This window comes from Megascapheus bottae, chromosome 31, assembly GCF_031878675.1.
Source record: "Megascapheus bottae isolate mThoBot1 chromosome 31, mThoBot2.hap1, whole genome shotgun sequence".
Taxonomy (NCBI): Eukaryota; Metazoa; Chordata; class Mammalia; order Rodentia; family Geomyidae; genus Megascapheus; species Megascapheus bottae.
Window position 1 is genome coordinate 10,718,550 of NC_143539.1, and position 18,105 is coordinate 10,736,654.

At 43.5% G+C, this 18,105-nt stretch overlaps 1 protein-coding gene across 2 annotated transcripts in view; it reads right to left on the minus strand.

Moving 5' to 3' along the window:
* Positions 1 to 11,889: 11,889 nt before the first annotated feature.
* Znf536 (zinc finger protein 536) overlaps positions 11,890 to 18,105 on the minus strand; it is a 307,321-nt gene continuing 301,105 nt past the window's right edge. For both annotated transcript variants that reach the window (XM_090323078.1, XM_090323077.1), the window contains one exon: positions 11,890 to 12,421. In XM_090323078.1, the coding sequence (XP_090179204.1) occupies positions 12,177 to 12,421 (245 nt within the window). In that variant the 3' untranslated portion in view covers positions 11,890 to 12,176. The remainder of the gene's footprint in view (positions 12,422 to 18,105) is intronic.

Sequence of the window (18,105 nt, forward strand, 5' to 3'; positions counted from 1 at the left end):
TGTGTATGTGTGTGCATGCACGCGTATGCTAGGCCGGGGACTTGAACTCCAGATCTAGGTGCTGTCCTTTTGCTATTGTGCTCAAATCTGGCCCTCAACCACCTGAGACAAAACACTTCTAGTTTCCTGCTGGTTAAATGGAAATAAGAATCTGTCAGATTGGTCTGCCTGGGCTGGCTTCAAACACTGACCTTCAGATCTCAGCCTCCTCTATCTCTAAGCTTTCAGACGTGAACCACCAGGGCTCACTTTAGATTAGCTATCTACCTATCTATCTATCTATCTATCTATCTATCTATCTATCTATCTATCTATCTACCTATCTATCTATCTATCTATCTATCCATCTATTTATTGAACCAGAACCTGAATGATAGTTTTTTCTCTCCAAGACCAACCTTTTTTTTTTTTTTTTACCTAATGAAGCACCTTCCAATTCTGCTATACCCAGAATGCTTCTGTCTTCTGGAGATGCAGACTCCTGTTCCATCAGCGGCTGAGACCAGACACACAGCCCATCCAAAGAGTTCCATCTGGCCTCCTGACCCTGCTAGGCCTGCCAGAAGCCAAGCCTCCTGGGACTCCAGCCTCTCTACTTCTAGAAGGAGGCGTGCCTTTGTAAGGGATAGCACCTGCCGTCTTCCCCCGTTCTGTTTCCTGGCTGCCATGAAATGAAGAACTTCTCTCTGCCATTCCATTTCCTTCCACCATGACACTGAGCCTTCCCACAGCCCAGAAGCGAGGGAACCAGTCAAGCATGGTCTGAAACTACATGCCTCAAAACAAATCGCTCCTTTCTTTGGTCACCATGACATACATTGAAGACGGCTACTACAGAGACATGAGATTCCTGTAACACCGGGGTCCAGGTGTTGCTTGTCATTGTATGGCCAATTCCTGGGATGGATTTATCACCTGGTGATTACATTTAAGTGAGCAAATGCTTCTCTCCCCCGAGATGAGAGGTGAGATGACGAGGCAATAGAAAGCCTGCCATCATGTCTCACTGATCAAAGGGAGATGTCAAAGGATAAGCAATAAATTCCTCCCGATAGGATCAAAAGCTTACTTTAGTACTTAGAAACTCATGGATAAGATAAGCTGGGTGCTGGTGGCTCACATCTGAAATCTTGGCAACTTCAGTGGCTGAAAACTAAGATCCCCATCTTGATCCATTTCTGGGCATGATAGAGTACCCTGTCATCTTAACTTCACAGGAGGCTAAGTCTGAGGATCAAGGTTCAAAGCCTTGATCAGGCTTTCCTCGATCAGGTAGATCAAGGGTCTATTCCGCCTCAGCAGAAAAAAATAGAAAGACCACCCCCCCACCTCAATGAAAGAACCGGGGAATGGTAGTAGATTCCTGTCATCCTAGCTACAACAATAGGTGGCTCTTGGCCAGGCGAGGTGGCTCACGCCTATAATCCTAGCTACTCAGGAGGTTGAAATCTGAGGATCGAGGTTCAAAGCCAAGCCCGGGCACTACAATCCATGAGACACTTATTTCCAATTAACTACTAGAAAACCAGAAGTGGAGGTGTGGCTCCAGGGCTAGGGCAGTAGCCTTGAGCTGAAGAGCTCAGCAACAGCGCCCAGGCCCTGAGTCCAAAGCCCCAGGACAAGAGTGGCCCAGTGGTTCAATCAAGGAGTTGCCTCTTTGTTCAAATCTCAGTTACTGCATAAAACAAAAAGTGTGCAACCATCTTTTGGTCTCTGAACATTCCGTGAATAACTCTTCTACAGACCAACTGTGGCTATTTTCCTAAACATCAAATTTACACCAAACTCTGGTTTTGGATAAGACTTGCTAGAGCACCCATTTAGATCTCTCTCTCTCTCTCTCTCTCTCTCTCTCTCTCTCTCTCTCTCTCTCTCTCTCTCTCTCTCTCATACACACACACACACACACACACACACACACACACACACACACACACACGTAGAGTAGAAAATAGCCAATATTGTTTGTAGAAGGCCTGAACTAGAACATTAGTCTCGTTGCCCCCACGTTTTCAAGGGAAATGAAATATTTCCAACACTTGGCGTCACACATCATCGTGCTTGCTGCTCACTACCCTGCAGGGCCATCAGACAATGGAGAAGAGGCAGGGCTGGGGGGTCAGGCTGTCATGTGGGTTAGCAAATCTTCTCCTCCTGCCTCGTCTGTCTCATGGCTTTTCCTGGCCAGACCTGGACACGTTCCTGTCCCTTCCTCAGGTTAGAAGGAATAGATCGAGAGAGAGAGAGAGAGAGAGAGAGAGAGAGAGAGAGAGAGAGAGAGAGAGAGAGAAATATTTACATCCCAACCCAGAGCAGCCTCCTGCTCCCAGCACCCTCTGGAGGCCCTGAGGCTAAAAAGACATGACCTTAGTGGGTGTTGAGGGGGGGAAGGCAGATTCTCCATGGGGGAATCTATGACATGCATTAAAATAATTTACACCCAGCCCTATAAAGCGTTTAATTCGTCCTGCCATCATCCATTCCAGAAGTGTTCCTCTTCATAGTGAATTATTTTTGAAGTATTTATGTGCACCTCACCGAAAATCACCCCAGTCAGCAAACTGAGAAATGGAAAGGCATTAATAAGAGACATTGACCCTAAGCCCCGCCCCCTGGGTCACAGGCAAGGAATGCGGTCTTTGGGGTCAGTGGCACTGAAGAGGGGAGCTAGGAGGGATGAGGCTGGTGTTGTGGATTTCTCTGCCAGGCTCCTTTCTCCCTGCCCATCCCCTGGTACAAAGTGGGCACACATAGCCTGGAATGGAAATGGGGGGGGGGTGAAGAAGGATTGTGAAGGACTTGCTATGCCCTGGCTCAGGAAATCACATGTCTGCAAGCACACCCAGGCAGTAGGTGTGTGTATTACACACATAGGTGTGCCACCCTGCCCCCCTCCATGGCAGTTTCCAGCCTGGGCCCAGCACTGGGCTCAGTGAGCACAACGTAAATGAAGGGCCAGCCCTGGCCAGCCCTGCAGGGGAATGTGTTTCACTGGAACCTGATCTTTCACCCACCAGAGGCAAGGAGGGCACACACAAGCTCTCCTAGACAAGGCTAATGCTCTACCATTAGCTGGGTCTATGTGTTGCTTGGGTTGCAGGCATTTCTATCATCTGTCAAGAGAATTTCCTATCCCTCCTCCTCCTCCTCCTCTTCCTCCTCCTCTCCTTTCTCCTCTCCTTCCTCTTCCTCCTCCTCATCACTGTGATTCTAGTCACAGCTCATAAGAGCAGAGATTTCCTTTATTCAGTAAGTAATTCACTTAGTCCTTCATGTGGCCAGAAGATGTTTGTGGAAGTCTCTACTCTCCCTCCAGCCTCCCAAAAGGCAATCCCCAAATGATTACTTGTGCCAGGAGACAGAAGTTGGTGATTGGATGAAATATCCAATGGTGCTATTTACACTTCAACCTAAGGGACAGGGACAGGTTTTGCATGTCCAAAGTACAAAATCCATTTTCCCCTTGGGTAGATAGATGGCATCCATCTGCAAAGGAAGGTGAAGACCACATCAAGTAGGGACTAGCAGGAGTGTATGTGATGAATCTGTGTGTGTGTGTGTGTGTGTGTGTGTGTGTGTGTGTGTGTGTGTGTGTGTATGCCTGTCCTAGGTACTGCCCCTGAGCTTTTTCACTCAAAGATGTAGCTCTGCGACTGGAACCACAGCTCCATTTCTGACTTTTGGGCGGTACTTAATCGAAGATAGCAATTTTCATGGGCTTTTCTGCCCAAGCTAGCCTTAATATGCGATCCTCAGATCTCAGCCTCCCTGGTATCTGGGATACAGGTGTGAGCCACCAACACCTGGCCACATTGATGAATGAGGGAGTGTGCCAAGAAGCAAAAGCTCATGGGTTGATGTGAAATGCAGAGGTGTGGTGGCTCCAGGGAATCAAGAGGGGGGAGAGGAGGATGGGCAAGGTGCTTACTTGGTCCCAGTGTCTTTGGAGATAAAAAAAAAGACATTTCAGAATAACATAAAACTATTATGAATTGTACCACATTTTCAATACTGAATCACACCACTGAATCACACAGTTTGGCTTTATATTATCTTAGGTGAACTTCACATATATAAAAACCTGTATACATAATATATAATAGTTTATAAATATGTTTATATGTAAGGTATTTCTATTACATATTTATGTATTTCTATTTTATGTTTATATATTTATATACTATATATTATATATAACAAACCTATTATATTTATTATCTTACATATCATTACATACAGTATATTATATATGATAACATAATATACTTTATTGTGTTATTAATTAGTATTGTAATATATTACCATATGTTATGTTATTATTATAAAATGTAATATGTAATAGAAAATAATGGCTATAGAGCATATAATATGTAATTTATCATAATAAATATTCACATAAATGAATATACATATATGAATGTTCATAAAATGTGAATATATGAAAACCTATAAATGTATTCATTATTATATTTACATATTTAGTTCATTAGTTATAGATTAGTTAATGCATACCATGGATATTATATTATTATAGTCTGTATATCTCATTATTCTTGGACAACAGGTGGATTTCTTCATGTCATTTCTGGACAATGACCTCCTTTCCCAAACCTATCTGAGTGGCTTCCTGCACCCTTCTGCCCACCCTCCAATCCAGCCTCCCCAAGTCACTCTTACCTCTGGGTCTGCTCCTGACCCCCTGGGCTTCTGTGGCCCCTGGGACCTGCTTAAGTCCCCAGGACCAACACAAAAATAAAGTCAGTAAAGCCCTGAGGCTGCTGTCCCCAGTGTTGGAGAAGGAACAGGAGTCCTGTGTCCCTGTGGTCCTGTGCAGTGCAGGATCCTGGCACTCTTCCTGTGCCCTCTTCCCTGGCCTGGGGGTGGCACCTGCTGCGACCAAACCCCTCCCTCTGCAGCAAGTATCAGACAGATTTAGAATGTGAGAACACCTCCATCCCAGCTCCAGTGCCCTGGTTTGGCATCACGTCTTGCTCAGGGGGGGACTAGCTTTGCCCCTACCCTTGACTCCTATTCTGTCGTGGGGTTCTTTCCCTCTCTGCACAGAAGGGCCTATGGAAATAATTTTCTGGCTACTGAACAGAAGCAGAAGGAATCCAGGAACAAACCACTGGGACCGACCGAAACCCCTCTGTCCAGGAGATCAAGGATGGTGTAGAGGAATTCTGCTTTGTCTTTCTCTAGGTGCATGGTAGATTTCAAACCCACGTGATCACTGATGCTTGGCTGTGATCATCTTTCTCCTGGCTTGTTATTGTTTTGTTTTCTTTCATTCCTGGGGCTTGAAGTCAGAGCCTGGGTGCTCCATCTCTCAGCTTTTGTGTTCAAGGCTAACAGAAGCTCTACTACTTGAGCCATGGCTCTGCGTCCAGCCGTTTTTTTTTTATGATTAATTGGAGATAAAAAGTCTCACGGATTTTCCTATCCTGGCTGGCTTCAAACCTTTACCCCCAGATCTCAGCTCCTGAGTAGTTAAGATGAGACACCAGTTCCTTCCCTTTTTCCTTCCTTCCTTCCTTCCTTCTTTCCTTCCTTCCTTCCTTCCTTCCTTCCTTCCTTCCTTCCTTCCTTTTTTCTCTCTTTCTTCCTCTCCCTCTACTCCTCCCTCTCCCTCTCTCTTTCTTTCTCTGACCAGCAAAAGCTGACACATGTTGGACAAATCACAGTGGCCCAGTTTCCTGCCCCAGCCCAGGTCCCACTGAAAGGGGAGGGGTAAGTCTTCCCCCTCCTCCACCTCCAGGTAAGTGGATTAACAGAGCTTCCTTTCCAGCCTCTCCCAGCGAACTCCTCATAACCCCAGGCATAAATAATCACATGTTTTATAAATAGCTGTGGACAACAGGCTATAAAACAACGAAGATATATTTGTGCCTTTATGTCTTAGGAATATTTTTTTTCTAGAACGACTGTTTTATTTGATGTGGCTAGAATAAGGAGTGTCAATATTCACCAAGATTCCCCAAAGTTGGTTTTTTCTCTCCCCCCGACACTGCCCCCACCACATCTTTTTCTTCTCATTCAGGTCAGGCCAACCCTGTAGTTTGCGAAAGCTAAGGTTCTCTGGACAAGCTTTATTCCTTCTGACACCAGCCTATGACACTTTATAAAAAGAAGTAATCCAGAACAATCTCTAGGTAATTAACACCTAGATAAACAAACATAAATTTCTATATTGCGTTTATTTGGACTACCACTCAAATATGCGTGAACCATGCTTTTTTAATTAAAAGATAAATCCATGTGACACTTAGCCTCAAACTTAATTATTCAGCATAGTATAATAAAAAATAGAGCCCATTAAATGTGTCTTACACTGTATTTCTGTATTAACAGCAAAACAGTTCGGTCGAGGATCATTTAAATTTCTCCCCCCACCCCTCCTTCTTGGTTTGTGAATTTTCTGTTCACACAAGCTTTGCCTTTCCCGATTTGTGTCTCCCCCTCCCTCTTACCAAAAAACTCTTTTCTCTTAATACCAACAGGTGAAGATATTAGAATAGGGTTGCCCTTCATAGAATGTATGCGTGGCTGACATTTTTTGTATGTATGTGTCACTCCTGGGGCTTGAACTCAGGGCCTGGTGCTGTCCCTGAGCTTTTATTTGCTCAAGATGAGTGCTCTACCACTTGAGCCAGACCTCCACTTCTGGCTTTTTGCTGTTTGACTGGAGATAGGAGACTCCTACAGACTTGTCTGTCCAGGCTGGCTTTACTATGGTCCTCAGATCCCAGCTTCCTCAGTAGCTAGGATGACAAATGTGAGCCACTGGTACCCAACCAAAGCATCAGTTTTAGTATTGCATTACATTATGAGGTTGGTTTTATTATGGTTTTTTTTTCCTTTCCCATGGAAACATACCTCTTCTTTTGGTTCAACATGCCTAGCCCTTGTATCTTGAAATGAAAATCACAATATTGAATGCTAATTTCCTGGGAATAGGGCTTACAAGACACCAGGTGAGTTCTTCATAATATACCATAATATACTGTTGTACTACAGATGTTTCAGCAGAGAGGGGAGCGTGTGCAAATCCAGGGAACGAAAGCCAACAAGGTGATCATCTTTTTATAAAGTTTCTCTACACAAAATAGTCACTTAACAGGGCATAGCTCTGCAGCTTCCTGCTGGGAAAAAGTAGAAACAACACTAGAGCCGTTTCCCACCAGAGCTGAAAGCACAGCGGGGAACTAACAGTTCAGCCTCATCCTAGCTGTCAGAATCATGGTTCAAAACCAGCCCATGCAGAAAAGCCCAGTGAACCACCAAAAAGCCAGAAGTGAAGATACAGCTCAAGAAAGAACACCAGTTGTGTGCAAAACTAAAGCAAAGGGACAGCACCCAGGCTCTTATGTTCAAGCCCCAGTACTGGCACACAGAGGAAAAAAAATGGCAAGAGTTGTTAATACTTCCATTGTGTGTGAATTGTGAATTAAAATTGAAGACACTGATCGAAGTGGATCTTTTCCTGAGGAAGATGAATATCCCTGGTTCTTATACTCTCTCCCCCCCACGCTGAGACCACAGAGAAGTTTCCTGAAACCCAGGCTTATTTTTAGTGCCCAGCTTTCTGATAAGCATAAAATTCATTTCCCGGTTTACCCAGAAGTTATTACACCACAATTGGCAAAACCACGCATTTACAAGACTAACCAAATATGCACAAAACATTCTCACCAGAAGGCAGTCTGTTCTTAGGCTTCTCTAGATGTGATCAGTCAACTCAAGGAACAGTTAAAATGATTCAAGATTGGGTATCTAGCAAGGGATCCCATGAGGGTGTGATGTTAAGCTTAATAACTTTTGTATCCTGTGCCAAATCTGCCAGTGGTTTAGGACATTGCCCAACTCCAGAATATCTTGATAGGACACATATATGGTCTCTAAACAATGTTGCTCTTTTCAGCTTTATGTTTTCCTCTATTATAGAAGCTTTCTTGAGATATTCCCAGACTGTAAAATTCATCCCTTTACTGGGTGCTGGTGGCTCACGTCTGTCATCCTAGCTACTCAGGAGGCTGGGACCTGAGGATCATGGGTCAAACCAGCACAGGCAGGAAAGTCCATGAGACTCCAGTGAACCACCAGAAAATCGGAAGTAGAGCTGTGGCTCCAGTGGTAAGCCACTAGTTTTGAGCAACTAAGCTCAGGGACAGTGCTCAGTCTCTGAGTTCAAGCCCCAGGATCAGTATGAAGAACTAATAGTAATAATAAATGATAATTATAATCCAAAGGAAATTTTGCATATCAAGAGAGTATCTGCTTTTTCCATCATCCTAGATTCCAGATTATATTTTCTTCTATTCCTTCTCCTCTCCAGAAAGAATACAGACCCTCCTATGATAATTCGAGGTAAAGGACTTTCCTTGCACGTAATTATTTTGTAAATCGGGTTTTCCAGTAAAAGAGAATAATACACCCCAATGTCCTGGGTATTTTATATAATTATGTCTAAAGTGAGGAATGTGGATATTCCATAATTTTTACCTTACTACAACTCTATCAAAACGTAGCTGTTGCATATAACCTAGGCACACACTTGTGGCACACTGAATATTCGTGCACACACACACACATGCACACAGCTTAAGACAGTACCTATGCACAAATATTCATCCACCTAAAAAGGTGTAAGGTTAGAAAAGCCACAGTGGACTTTGACCACATCTTGACAGAGTCTAAAATGTTCTGGGAAAAAAGTGTTCAGCCACTTGGTATGAAACAAATGAATAGGGAAAAAAAAGGTAAAGATGTGTGTTTTTCAACTTTATCTTTTTTTCTGGAGGTTGAATATTAACACACAAAACACTGGATAAAATCACAACTGCTTCAAAGACATTTTATTCTAACAGCAGAAATTAAAAACAAAATAAACAGTCATTGCTGGAAGAAAAAAAAAACTTTTAATACTTTCTATACCAGAATAAAGTTCTGTCGACTGATGTATTATAATAATAAATAATGACCAAGAATAAACTTTAAATACAAAGTTGTCTACTGGTTACAAGCATAGCAACAAAAACCCTTCTAACTCTATGGATCTCAGAGTTGTCCCAAGATAAGACTTCTCTTTGCGCAGGAATGTAGACAGTATTATGCTCATCATCACAGACTACAGGAATCACACGGGAACTTGACACGGTTTTCGATATGAGGACCTGGTGACATTCAGAAAGTGACACAGGGTCTCTATACTGTCTCTTGCGTGTATTACAAGTTTATAAGTGTGCTGGAGTGAGGCCTGTGTCAGAGTTGGGGGGGGGGTGTAAGGACAGGGGAGAGGTGCACTGGACAAAATGGAAGTAACACCCACTCGTATTCACTCACACAAACACACACACATCACACAGAAGGGCTGGTCCCAGTGTCACCAAAAAGAATTATTGCCTGCAGCATCAGGTGATACTCAGAAGACAGGAATGAAGATTCAGAGCTTCCCAAAGTGCTAGAAATGGAATGTAGCTCTGGTTGTTGTTTGTTTTGTTTTCGGCTGTTTTTCTTTTTCTTTTTTTTTTTTTGCTTTTTTTTCCTTGTTTTATATTTTTCTTTTGTTTTTCCTTTCTTTTGTCTTTTTTTCTTTTTTTTTTACTCTTCTTTTTTTCTTTTCTTTTTTTTTTTTTAACTTCTCTTTGCTAAGATACCAAAGGCAGAATTCACACACAAGAAGCAAGGGGTTGTCACAGACACCAAACACAGCAGTGCAGTTAAAACCCTAAAGCTTACTACAGTTCAAAAGTTTCAATAATACCTCCATTTATTCATGTATTTATTTATTTTTCCTTTCGCGTTCTCTCTCTCTCTCTCTCTCTCAATCTCTCTCTCTCTCTCTCTCTCTCTCTCTCTCTCTCTCTCTCTCTCTCTCTCTCTCTCTCTCTCTCAATCTAGGATCATAGAAACGAGTTGCATTAAGTTTATCCACTCAATTTCAGTAAGGCAGTGAGAACTAATCTAGAAAGAACAAGAAAGCAGCCTGCACTCTGCCAGATGGGTCCCAGTTGCATATGACATTCCTTTATACCCAGACATCTTCTTCAAGGTTTCCTCTACCCCTTTACCGCCTATGCCAACGAGATCCCATATTAGCCTGAGCTTCATTCTGGCCTCAGGACAGCACTCAGAATCTTATTTACATTGATTGCAGTTTAGTATTTTTATTTTTTTTTTGTAAACTGCTGTAGGCAGAGCTAATGTTTTTAAGGCCCTGGGTTTTTTAAAATTATTATTATTATTATCATTATTATTATTATTATGTGTGCTCCAAGCCTGCAATAAAATATTGAGTCTTTTTTTTCTTTCAAGTCATCAGAATGATTTGTACAGAAGTTAATACCTTCCAAATGCATCCCTTCTCCAGCATCCATGCCAGTTTGCTGTCCTTCAAAGGAAGTGGGGAAGAGGAGGAATTCTACACCACTGAGGCAGATTCAAGAGCAAGCTGGGCTCTGTCTATATAAATGCACCAATGTGAAAAATGACTTTAGTGGGCTATGACTGACTCTCAAAACAGAAAAAGGAAAAACTCTCTATCCATGTGGTGGAGAACTTGATAAAACTGGAGCATCCAATCAGTAAAGAAAAAAAAATCTACAAAAATAGAGAACATATTTGGTGTTTTTTTTTTTACAAAAACAGACATTTTTAGCTCCATTTTCTTCATTAAAGAAAGACAGCTAGATGTTCAGGTATGTAATGTTAATACAAGGTAATTCCTAAGAAACTGGGAGAAAGAACGTTTTAATGTTTTGTCTGTAGAACACAGCAAAACTATATTTAAAACCAAGTCTGATCATGGGGATAGATCAGTTTTTATTCAAGTAAAAAGTCCTCAAAAAATCATAATAGAGCCAGAAACTAATGGTTCACTCCTATAATACCAGCTATTCAGGAGACTGACATCTAAAGATGATGGTTCAAGGCTACCCTGGAAAGGAATGTCCATGAAACTTCAATCTCCAATTCACTACCGTAAGATAAGGCTTTAAGCGGAGATGTGGTTAGAGTACCAGCCTTTTGTTAAAAAAAAAAAAAAAGCCAAGGCACGGAGTTCAAGCCCCAGTACCAGCCTAGACCTTGGGGGAGGAGGAAGGGATTCTGAGGGAGAATCAAAATAGAAAACAATGTTTCTACTCTTATAATATGGATTACAATTAAAAACCATCCATCTCTTAATGACAGGCTTGGCTAGGTTTTCCTACGAATATTTCATATAATGCCCTCTACAATTTTTCTTTAATATCAACTTTCTTCATCCAAAAGAAATCTTTTGAAAAGCAAGACAGACAACGGAGAGAGGCCAAAAAAGAAAAAGAAAAAAAAAAAAAAACCAAACCAAGTTTCCCTCAATAATGTAATTTGATCTCGAAAAAAGAAAAGAAAGAAATTGCTCATCAAACCTGCTATGCTATTTGTCTGCGGACATTTCCTGACCATTGATTGACTTGAATGTGTCTCTGTTTTGATTTTTTTCAAAACCTATTTCGGGCAGCTATCCCTGCAAAGCTGGCGGGGACCCTGGCACTCCCAGTCCTGGGTCGGCTAAGATTTCTCCACCAAGTGACACCATGAGAATCGATTTTCCTGTGGTGGCTGCTTCAGCCTTCCAGGCACCAGCACCCCCTCCTCTGGCAGCTCCTGAGTCACCTGTGCAGTGTCAGATTCTAGAGGTATGTGCAAAGCCACCAAGACACAGCCCTCCATCTCTTGAATCCACAGGAACTCCTGGAGATGCTACTGGTTTTGCTTTTTCTTTTCAGAGCATGATTTGAGGGACAGATGATACATTGAAAGTCCCCTCCTTCTGCCTTCCCCAATTTTCTCCAGTTGAAGGCCATTGGGCATTTCCAGGCTCTTTCTGTGTGTGTGTGTGTGTGTGTGTGTGTGTGTGTGTGGTGTGTCTCTCTTCTGTAAGATTTGGAAGTTCTTGTTGCTGAGTAACCATTTACCAGCCACATTCAAGGGCTGGGGATTTGTTTTGTTTTGTTTACTATATAGATAGATATCTTTTAATTTTTTTTTAATGTTCTATACACTAACCACAGGGAGGATTAGACACGATTTCTCCCCCCTTGGAATACAGTTAACACACTGGTGTAGCAGATGTTTCGTTCTTCTATGTGGATAAAGTGTTATTGCCAGATACGGAGGCCCCACACACACTCTGTTCAGTGACTCTCTTCATGGCCCTTGCCACCTTCTTCTGTCAGCTCCACCAAGCTCCCGACCTTGACAGCCAGGGGCTCCTCAAAACTCCCAGTGGTCTCCGAGTCCACTCTGGAGCGCTTGAACCTGCGGTCAGGGTACTGGCTGTTGTCGAAAGGCATTCGATGGACACAGAGGACATGGGTCTTTAGATTCCCTTTCTGAGAGGCACTGTAAGGACAGTAGCGACACTGGAACGGCCTGTGACCTGCGAAGGAGAGAAAAACAAACAACAGATGTAGCTGATCAGTACCTGCTCACACCAGGCCCACCACAACGGGGTCATAAGATCCTACAGATTTGCCAAATCATACAGAATAATAATAATAATAATAATAATAATAATAATAATAGAGAAAAGCAGCTGGTATCTGAGGCAGATAAACTGGGATTTCAAAGGTCTTCCCTTTCTAATTGGTTTTGCCAGGCTCTGGGCTTAAACTCATGCCTCGCTTGTTCACACCTGGTTGGAGAGCTACCGCATGAGCCATGCCTCCAGCCCTGCTTTTTGCTGTTTCTTTGGAGAGGGAGTCTTGCAGAATCCACTGATTGCCCAGGCTTTGAACCAGGATCCTCCAAGTCTCAGCCTGTGAAATAGCTAGGAGAAGTGAGCCACCAGTACGCTGCTTCTAACAGGTTTTGAATCCAGACCTCCCAGACGACTGACATGGAAAACGTATGCGAGATCTGATCCCACAACAATACTATTTCTCAACATGAACTCCAGGAGATGGACACATGAGGCTTTCGTCTTTGTTGCTGCTTTGGTTTTCTTTTGTCTTGTGTGTGTGTTTATCTGTCTTTGCGAGGGTCAGGGGACACGTAGAAATGGAGGGACCAAAGGTGCATCACGACAGCGGTGGCAGTCACTGGACACTATGTGGAAAAAGAACTCTCTACTCGTGTGTGGGGGGGGGGGGCAGGAGGGGAAAACTGAGAGTGAAGGAAGGAATGACAGTGTCCAAAAAGGAATGCACTCTTGACCTGACTTACCTAACTGTCACCCCTCTGCACATCACCTTCACAAGAACAATTCTACGAAACAAAAACGAAAAGCATCCTGGATACCTGTGAAGCTCTTTGTATAAAGAGTTAGATTGGAAGTGGTTTAGAAGGAAAACAACAAAAAAAAATCTGAGATATTCTATAGGTGCTTTGAGAAATGAAAAAGAAAACAGATTATCTAGATTTTTTAAAAAGAAAAGTGATAAAATTCAAAACTTTATTTATGGACACCAGAATTTCCATTCTGTGTGGTTTTCAGGTGTGATAAAATATTCCCATTTTGAGGGAGATTTTTCTCCCCCACCGTTTTTTTTTCACAATTGTGAAAGTTATATTTAGCACACCAGCTGTAAAAAAAAAAAAAGAAAAGAAAAGAAACATACGATAGACGGATTTGGTTCACAAATGATACTTTTCTGCCTCTAATGTTACACACACACAGATGCACACACATATGTATACACACACACCACACACACATGTGTGTGTGCACACACACACACAGAAAAAAAACACAAATCCCTTCATCTGCATATCTGACTCCACTCTCAGGACAAAGCCAGTTCACCTACTTATCCTCCTGTGAACTGCTTATTGATGAGCAAACAAGCCTGAGGAGGTGTGTGTGGAAGGTACCGGAAGATCTCCACAGTGTTGCTACTTTCCGTCTACACAGGGTTCCCCCAGTGCATTACCCTTTCCTGCCCCAGGACTTTTGCACAATCCTTCTATATCCATCAACATGGAATTCTTCCTTGTCTCACAACTACTGTCTCAGTCTTCAATGAGCCACTGAAACTCAGTTTTTCTTTATTCCAAACCTACCACTGTGGCTGGAGGACACATAAGTCAAAGCAGATTTTAATGTCATCATCATCATCATCAACAACAACAACAAAGGACTGTTTCCACCCCTCAGAACATGTCAGCAGGGTAAAGCAGCTCCATGCAGGAAGTGGCAGGTGAATGCTCATAGAACCTTCTGGAAGCCAGAAGAGTGGCAAAGTCTTCCTTCCAGCCGGGCATGGTGGCTCACGCCTGTAATCCTAGCTACTCAGGAGGCTGAGATCTGAGGATCAAGGTTCAAAGCCAGCGCCTGGGCACAAAAGCACCTAAGACTCTTATTTCCAATTAACCTCTAAAAAATAGGAAGTGGGGCTTGGCTCAACGATAGGGTGGTAGCCTTGAGCTGAAGAGCTCAGGGACAGCGCCCAGGCCAAGTTCAAGTCCAATGACACACACACACACACACACACACACACACACACACACACACACACACAAAATGTCTTTCTTTCTTTCCTTCCTTCCTTCTTTCTTTCGGTCTGTTGTGAGGCTTGAACTCAGGGCCTGGGCACTGTCCCTGAACTTTTTTTGCTTTCAAGGCTAGCACTCTACCACTTTGAGCCACTGCACCACTTGAGGTTTTCTGGTCGTTCACTGGAAATGAATCTCAAGGACTTTCTGCCTAGGCTGGCTTTGACCCCTAATCCTCCAATCTCAGACTTGTGACTAGCTAAGGCTACAGGTGTGGGTCACTAGTGCCCAGTTTTGCTCTAGCTCTCGAGCCACGGTGCCACTTCTGGTTTTTGTGGGCGCTTAATTGGAGATAAGAGACTCATAGACTTACCTATCCTGGCTGGATTTGAACTGGGATCCTCAGATCTCAGCCTCCTGAGTAGCTAGGATAACAAGCAGGAATCACTGATGCCTGGCCCCCAAGCCTTTCTCACCCCTCCAGGAACAGCACACTCTGATCTTCCTGTGCCCAGAGCCCTGTAGGAGTCCCGTGGGTAACCCCCCTCCCCACCACTGCCCCCCGACGCTCCTCTCTCTATCTCTCATTCTGAGGCTGTTCAACCTCTTCCATCACCCGCCCTGCGAAAAGTAAGTACATCATCTGTTAATTTGTATTGTCACGATGCCATAGAGCCTGAGTAAAAAACACATTCATTTTTAATCCACTATGAATAATATATAAATATGTATACGGCGTAGAGGGTCAAAAAGGGTAAGGAGAAAGCAAGTCGTATATTGTTTATAGCCAAAGTGGAGAATGGGAAATTTTTCTTACTTGCTCCAATGGATATAGCGGTTCTATTCCTTGTACCTACTGGAGGGGGGGATGGGGGTGGGCAGGGGAGGGGGGGAGATGGTGCCTGCCCTTGGTGAGACTATCCATTCATTACAGCCCAACACTGTGGGCACTGGCTTTGGAAAAGTGATGAGGTTGCTGCAACTCTGGGCAAAAAGGTACACACACACACACACACACACACACACACACACACGGATGGCTTGTCCTCGATGTGGAGTAAAAAAGGAGGCACAGGCTGGGGTTGTCCCTGGGCTTGTGGGGCTGGCTCAGAGCAGGGAGAAAAATTTGTAATTACCAGCAGAGAGAAAAATATCACCCACCCCTTTTAAGTGGCACCTCCTTTGTATACCTTCTTAAAGATAATCAAAAATTTTAAAGAGGAAGGAAGGAAGGAAGGAAGGAAGGAAGGAAGGAAGGAAGGAAGGAAGGAGGGAAGGAAGGAGGGAAGGAAAGACGGAAGGAAGGAGGGAAGGAAGGAGGGAGGGAGGGAGGGAGGGAGGGAGGGAAAGAGCGCACTGTGCTTCTCAGAAAGAGGAAGAACAATCTGAAGAGGGGTAGGAGAATCCATTGGTTTAGGAATAAGTAGTTTCAGCATCCGTTGGTGCCCATGCCAAGGAGAATTTTCCACAAAGTGGGATGTCTGCTACCACATAGCTCGTACCTGTCACCTTAGCTACTTAGGAAGCTGATACGTGAAGATTGCAGTTCAAAGCCAGCCTGGACAGGAAAGTGTATGAGACGCTTTATCACCAGTGAACCATCACAAAACTCAGAAATGGAGCATGTGCCCCGCAGGGTAAAATGTCAGCTAAGGGACGGCACCTAGGCCCTGAATACAACTTTGGGACAGTGCAAGAGAAGGGGGAGAGAGGGAGAGAGGACATGAAAGAAGAGAAGAAGGAAGGAGAAAGGAGGAAGGAGGAGGGGGGAGGAGGGAGAGAGGGTAGAAGGAAGGAGAGAGAAAGAGAACCTAGATGTCACAGGAGGTGGTACACAAGTGAGCTGTGAGCTGTTACACATGTGTCACCCCCTCCCCATCTGTAGGAACAGACGACATGGAATCAAGCAGCATTGGCTGTCTTGCTGTGTCTTGTCTACCAAGAACTGGATCAAAGACATCACCACACACCAAAACCAGAGCACGTTCTCTTACACAAAATGACAGAGTGCCTATCACAACTTTCCATCCCTGGTGTGTGTGTGTGTGTGTGTGTGTGTGTGTGTGTGTGTGTGTGTGTGTCTATCTTTCTGTCTGTACTCCAGCTTGAACTCAGGGCCTCTCCTTCTCTCTTGGGTCTATCTACTCAAGGTTGGCACCCTATCACTTGAACCACACTGCCACTTGCACCTTGTTTTTGCCAGAACTGGAGCTTAAACTCAGGGCCTGAACACTGTCCGTGGGCTTTTTCAAGGCTAGAGCTCTACCACTTGAGCCACAGCACCACTTCTGGCTTTTTCTATGTATGTGGTATCAAGGAATTGAACCCGGGTCTTCACTTTCTGTAACTTTCTGTAAAGTTACAGAACTCTCTAGAACTTTTGGTTTAGGATAGATGCCCCATGTAGAACTCTTAGCATAGCTAGAGAGCCAACTCTTAAGATGCCCTGTGCAGGTGAAGGTCCTTTACTGTCCTTTAGAGTGCAGTCTTCTACAAGGGCCCAAGTGGTAAGAGTAGAGGTCTTAAGCCTTCAAGGTCTTGTACTCAAAGCTGAAGGCAGGAGAAGAGCTAATTTCTAGACTGCCTCCCACCCTCAACAGGGACCCTAACCAGCCTTCTCCCAAGGTCAAAACCAGCAAGGATGATCACAAAAGTCAATTCCTGCAGAAACACACATGGGGACTCCACAAAGGTAGAGATTTCTTAGTCACATAGTCAAGATTTTGTTTTTCCTTCCAAATTTCCCTAATTCCACAGAGGGGGGAAAATGGTTCCAATCAGGCATATATAATTTGTGTTTTCAGTCTTTTTTTTTTCAAGAAAAAAATATTCATTGATCTAATCAAAGATGCTAACACATTTTGCAAATGTATAAAGAATTTTAGGTCTTCAATTTTTCCTGTGATTTAGGTTTTAATTTTAAAAGGCTGGGGGAAAAAAAACAGAAAATGAAAAAAGGTACTGATTTTGAAAAGTGAATTTTGATCCATTTGCTCTCCATTTGAAGATATTTTACTTTGCTCATCCTGTGCCTCACTTAGAGAATACAGCTATGCATGCATTATATATATATATATATACATATATGGATAGAATTAGTAAAAAGGTGTTTCATTATTTTCCTGCTTATCAATTAAGATCTAGAGTTGTGAGATCTAATTACCTAAGTGTGTGTGTGTGTGTGTGTGTGTGTGTGTGTGTGTGTGCCATACCTGAACCTTGAACTCAGAGCTTAGGCACTGTCCCTAACCTTTTTCCACTCAGGGCTGGTGTTCTAACGCCTGAGCCCCACCTCCACCTCCAGCTTTTTTTTATTTAATGGTTAACTAGAGAGAAGAGTCTCAAGGAATTTCATGCCATGCCTGGGCTGGCTTTGAGCTTGCATTCTTAGCTCTCATATTCATGAGTAACTGGGATTACAGGAGTGAGCCACCAATACCTGGCAAGACCTACTTTTAATTACACCCTTTTGAGTGGTTCTGGGGCTTGAACTTGGGGCTTGGGCACTGTCTCTGAGCTTCTGTGCCCAAGGCTGATACTCTTAACACTTGATCATACCTCCACTTCCAGCTTTGTGGTGGTTAATTGGAAATGAGTCACACAGATTTTTCCACTCTGGCTGGTTTTGAA